Genomic DNA, 5,304 nt, shown 5'->3' on the forward strand with positions numbered 1-5,304 from the left:
AATATGAGTTTAAGGCCAAATTCCAAAATTTAGCAAGGCCCTATGGAACTTAGCAAGAGTGGTCTAAAAATAAAATATAAAGAGGGCTGTCAGCCAGGTGTGGTAGCCCATGCCTGTAGCTCCAGAGGCTGAGATACAGGGATCAAGAGTTGAAAGCTAGCTGCAGCAAAAGTGAGGGGCTAAGCAATCAAATGAGATCATGTCTCTAAATAAAATACAAAATAGGGCTTTAAATGTGTCTCAGTGGGCAATACCTCTGAAGCGTATTCCATGAATTCAAAAAAGGTTTGTGGTTGTGGTTCAGTGGTTAAGTACCTCTAGTATCAAAAAAAGTGCCTAGGCGGGGCGGGGCCTCGGCGCCGTGCGCCGCTGCCCGCGGTCGGAGGCTGGCGAGACGCGGGCCGGAGTCGCCCCCGGGGCCGGGCGCGCGCGGGGCCCTCGCTGTCGGCCGGGACGCGGGGGAGCCCTGCGCGCGGCGGGGCGCGAGGGGGAGCGGCTGGGCGGCCAATGCGAAACTGGCTGGTGCTGCTGTGCCCGTGCGTGCTCGGGGCCGCGCTGCACCTCTGGCTGCGGCTGCGCTCCGCGCCGCCCGCCCGCGCCCCCGGGGCCGGCGCGGCAGATTCCCAGGCCTTCTTTCATCAGTGGAAGTCCAGTCACTATGATGTGGTGGTGGGTGTGTTGTCAGCTCGAAGTAACCGTGAGCTCCGGGATGCTATAAGAAACACCTGGCTGAAGCACTCGCTGCGTCACCCAGCCCTGAGTCAGCGGGTGCTTGTGAAGTTCATCATAGGTGCTCGGGGCTGTGATGTGCCTGTGGAGGACCGAGAGGACCCCTATTCCTGCAGACTGCTTAACATCTCCAACCCAGTTTTGAATCAGGAAATCGAGGCATTCAGCCTTTCTGAGGAGGGTTCATCAGGACTCTCCGAGGCCCGGGTCGTCAGCGTGAGCTTCCGAGTGCTCCACCCGATTGTCATTACCAGCCTGGGAGTGTTCTATGAAGCCAGCGACGAGGGTTTCCAGAGAAACATCACGGTCAAGCTCTACCAGGCGGAACAGGAGGAGGCCCTCTTCACTGCGCGCTTCAGTCCTCCGAGCTGTGGCGTGCAGGTGAACAAGCTGTGGTACAAGCCCGTGGAGCAGTTCATCTTACCCGAGAGCTTTGAAGGGACCGTGGTGTGGGAGAGTCAAGACCTCCACGGGCTCGTGTCGGGAAACTTGCACAGGGTGACCGTGCATGACGGTGGCGGAGTCCTCCGGATCATTACTGCTGGGGAGGGTGCACTGCCTCATGAATTCATGGAAGGTGTGGAAGGAGTTGCAGGTGGCTTCATTTACACCATTCAGGAAGGTGACGCTCTCTTGCGTAGCCTTCACTCTCGGCCTCAGAGACTCGCTGATCACATAAGGAGCCTCCATGAGGAAGATGCCTTACTGACAGAGGAGAGCAGTGTTCATGGTGACATTGTTTTTGTGGATGTTGTAGACACTTACCGAAATGTTCCTGCAAAATTATTGAACTTCTATCGATGGACTGTGGAAACCACCAGCTTCAGTTTGTTGCTGAAGACAGATGATGACTGTTACATAGACTTAGAAGCTGTGTTTAAAAGAATTTCCCAAAAGAATCTGGATGGGCCTAACGTTTGGTGGGGAAATTTCAGATTGAATTGGGCAGTGGACAGAACTGGAAAGTGGCAAGAACTGGAGTATCCCAGCCCAGCTTACCCTGCATTCGCGTGTGGGTCAGGGTATGTGATCTCCAGGGACATTGTCAACTGGCTGGCAAGCAACTCGGGGAGATTAAAGACCTATCAGGGTGAAGATGTAAGCATGGGCATTTGGATGGCAGCCATAGGACCTAGAAGATACCAGGACAGCCTGTGGCTGTGTGAGAAGACCTGTGAGACAGGAATGCTGTCTTCCCCTCAGTACTCCCCTCACGAGCTGACAGAGCTGTGTGAACTAAAGGGAATGTGTGGTGACCCTTGTCAGTGTGCAACAAGGTGACAAGAGATTCATACGGGCTGCGTGAAGACAAGGGCAGGTGGATGATAATCTCCATGTAAGTCTGAGAAGAGCAGCCATGGTTGGCAGTAGAATAGATAGTCTTTCAGGAGAGCCCTGGGCTGGCACCTTCACCTGAACCAGTGTGCTACTAATTGTGCTGATTTCCTTCTTTTAAAAAAAATCAATTAATAACTGTAGTTAAGTTTTTATTTATATATTGGAAAATGATTTAAAATTACCAAATTGTTTTATAAAAGGAAAAGTATTTCTAAATCATGATTAATAGTTCATCTGAGTTTGAATTTCTGCCTGGATTGCATAGGTCTGTATGGCTTGATTAGACAACACACGCCAAAAAACTCACAAATACTGTGTGCTTACTTACATGAGCAGTGATCACTTATACCAAAGTTTTGGGTTTCTGGAAATAATGTCAGATTTTGTGGCTCTTGAATGAAATGGGCAGTTTGACCTTGGAAAGGAACTGATATAATTCTCAGTCATGGACCTGGCTTAAATATGTTCATTTACTTAGACTAATATCCATGTTTTTTTGTTAATGCTTTTTTTTTTGGTCATTTAAGATAAATCCTGAAGATAAATGTAGTACTCCTGTTAAAACACATTTTTATGAATATACTTCTTAGGGTTTTTGTGTCATAGGGAGGATTTTGCTTTCATCATTGACCCCTGGTTAAGTTGGTCAGAGCTGGGAACCTGCGAATACTATGCTAAGTTTAGGTATAACTATGGAGAAAAGCCTGTGGATTGCCTTGTTAAGGACTCTCAAGATAGTATACCTGAGAAGAAAAAATAGCAGGCATATGATAGTAAAGGATGTGCCTCCCTGAATTTAAGGGACACTTCCCTATGTGACCAAATCATTTCGGTAACCTTTTAAAATAGTATCAGTAGAGAATTTCATTAAAACTAGTCTATGACAGACATTAACTATATTCAGATGTTATTAGACTAGCTAGTTTCTATTTAATAATCAATAGTGAGGAGCTATAAAAATACATATGAAGTAAGATCAGAAGATCATGAGTAGTCAAAGCCTTTATTACTGCTATTATATACAAGCCTACAAATGGTCTCTTCCTGGTGAAAAGTACATCCTTTGTTATACTTTGAGCAAGCTGTAAAACCTCATTTGACAGTAGAACTGTTCCAGCAAATCATTTCTTTCCAGCGAACCCCAGTCACGATGAACAGTCAAGTCACTAAATTTTTAAAGCTGATTGTTACCATCTCACTAGTAGACAATCTCCATTTTCCACAGAATAAAACTGTAATGACTGTAGGTCATTTCCTAGTTCAATTTCTCTGCCCGGCATCTAAAATTAGAACAAAGGTAGGGGGTAAGACAGACCTGACAAAAGATGACCTCCATGCCACAGGTTACTCAAAGTCTAATAAATATGTGCTCCCTGCTCAGAACTGGACCATGTTAGACAGTTTAATCATGTCTTACTGTGGAGAATTGAGCTTGACTGTCTATTGGGGGTGGCTTACCTTGGGACTTTCATAGGACAGCAGAAGTTCTGACACAGGAACTTTGAGAAGACGTGACAGGAATGCCTTCACCTTTTGAATGGTCATGGAGCCTATAAAAGAAAAGGAAGATGTCTCAAAGGACAGCTACCTGTAAAACCAGGTCACATAATGAGACCAAGCTGCAATGATAGCTGTCCCTGTCAGGTATCAATTCACTCAGGAAAATATGTAGAGGTAGACTTGTGTCTTTCTACCACTTACTTGAGTCATTTGGGATACTCGTGGAAGTGAAGTCAGTGTTTGACCCAGGTGCCCCTAACAGTTTTCGTGCCATTTCAGTAGGTATTATTCCTTAATCTGATAAACCAGAAATTAGATTCTCAGCTCAGAGGAAAAGACAGGTGAAATAATGGTTTTCTTTGTAAGTCTTTGTAATTACTTCTTCTGAGTTACTTACTGAAAGAAGCTTGGAGTGGGCTCAGGTGCCCTGAGGAGATAGCTCATCCTCCTCTGGGAAGGGAGGGTATAGACTGAGATGGACAAGGTCCAGCATAGCTATCCTGTGATTATCAAAAATGTGTCCCATGTTACATACACAAGCAACCACCAGGCCTGGAATGTAATTTAACTGAGCAAATGCTTTGGTCTGTTCAGAACATGGTATGAACTTCTTTCCAAAGATGGGTTGTGGTAAATAGTAGAGATTTAATTATGAAAACCAGTTTCTTTGAAGCTTTAGCTGGAGGTACAGCAATAGTGTGGTGTTCCCACAAATATCACGACATAGTCAAATGAGTATTTTTCTATCAATCATTTTTGTAAAAGCTGTGTGTTTTTATGCAACTTGTGATAATAAATGTGATCTTTATTTTAGAATAAAAAAAAAAGTGCCTATACTACCCAAAGTGATCTAAGAAGTCCAGGTAGTACATATAAAACACTCAATATTACTTTTGCAGAAACAAAGTAACTTGTTTTTAAAAATTCTATGAGGTATCCAGGTTACATAAATAACTAGACATTAAAATTTTAAAAATGCTTCCTGATATAAAAATAATAAAAGCTGAATGTTGAATGGTTTTATGTTAACATGAAGTTAAATGAGGAAGCAATATATAATAAAATTGAGAATACATAAATTAACCTTCAATTTGATGATCAACTCAAAATATAGTTAATGATATATGCTCATTAAAACATCATTCAATAGAGAAAAATGTGGAAACCTATAAAATGTCCTTCCACATGAGTGGATTTAGGCAATTTGGGATGAACTATGAAATGTTTTCAAACTTTATGAAGATAATAAATTAATAATATGTACAATGATCAACTTTTAGTATAGTATGCTAAGTGAAATAAGTCATTCACAAAAACAAATATCATGAGATTCTACTTATGAGATATGTAATTTAACTAAACATACAGGCCAAAAGGAATGGTGTCTGGGATGGAAAGGTGAGAGAAAAATGAGCACTTGTTTGGGAGAGAATTGAAATTTTACTTTTATGTGATACAAACTTTCTAGAAATATGTTACAAAACCATTTGAATCACCACTTTTGAACAGAACATTTAAAAGACAGTAAATTTAATTATAAGTAAGTTAATGGTTTTGATCACAACTAAAATTTTAAAAACCTTTTATAGATAAACAGAATTTTGAAAATCTTTGTTACCTTTAAAATGCTAAAGTCTTATTCCTAAACAAGAGAACAAATTTATTTGTATAAAGATGAGGAATGTGTTAGTACTTCTAGCTACTTGGAAGCCTAAGACAGAGAAATGCAAATCTAGC

At 42.3% G+C, this 5,304-nt stretch overlaps 1 protein-coding gene and 1 long non-coding RNA gene across 2 annotated transcripts; one reads left to right on the top strand and one right to left on the bottom strand.

Annotated features, from left to right (window-relative positions):
- The first annotated feature begins 399 nt into the window (after positions 1–399).
- LOC124105655 (UDP-GalNAc:beta-1,3-N-acetylgalactosaminyltransferase 2) lies at positions 400–2,289 on the top strand. Its single transcript, XM_046462868.2, has one exon. The coding sequence runs from the start codon at positions 508–510 to the stop codon at positions 2,008–2,010; it is 1,503 nt and encodes a 500-aa protein (XP_046318824.1). The 5' UTR covers positions 400–507; the 3' UTR covers positions 2,011–2,289.
- A 762-nt stretch (positions 2,290–3,051) lies between these two features.
- LOC131424893 (uncharacterized) lies at positions 3,052–4,383 on the bottom strand. The gene is made up of 2 exons (XR_009228508.1): positions 3,526–4,383; positions 3,052–3,347 (listed from the first exon to the last, which is right to left on the bottom strand). It is a non-coding gene; the product is annotated as an uncharacterized LOC131424893 (long non-coding RNA).
- Positions 4,384–5,304: the final 921 nt, after the last annotated feature.

Source organism: Marmota monax, unplaced genomic scaffold, assembly GCF_021218885.2.
Source record: "Marmota monax isolate L192 unplaced genomic scaffold, Marmota_monax_Labrador192_F-V1.1 WCK01_AAM20220418_F8-fsc00597, whole genome shotgun sequence".
Classification (NCBI taxonomy): Eukaryota; Metazoa; Chordata; class Mammalia; order Rodentia; family Sciuridae; genus Marmota; species Marmota monax.

Bases quoted from the DNA above. Each gene is read 5' to 3' on its own strand.
- LOC124105655 (XM_046462868.2), top strand. From the start codon at position 508: ATGCGAAACTGGCTGGTGCTGCTGTGCCCGTGCGTGCTCGGGGCCGCG.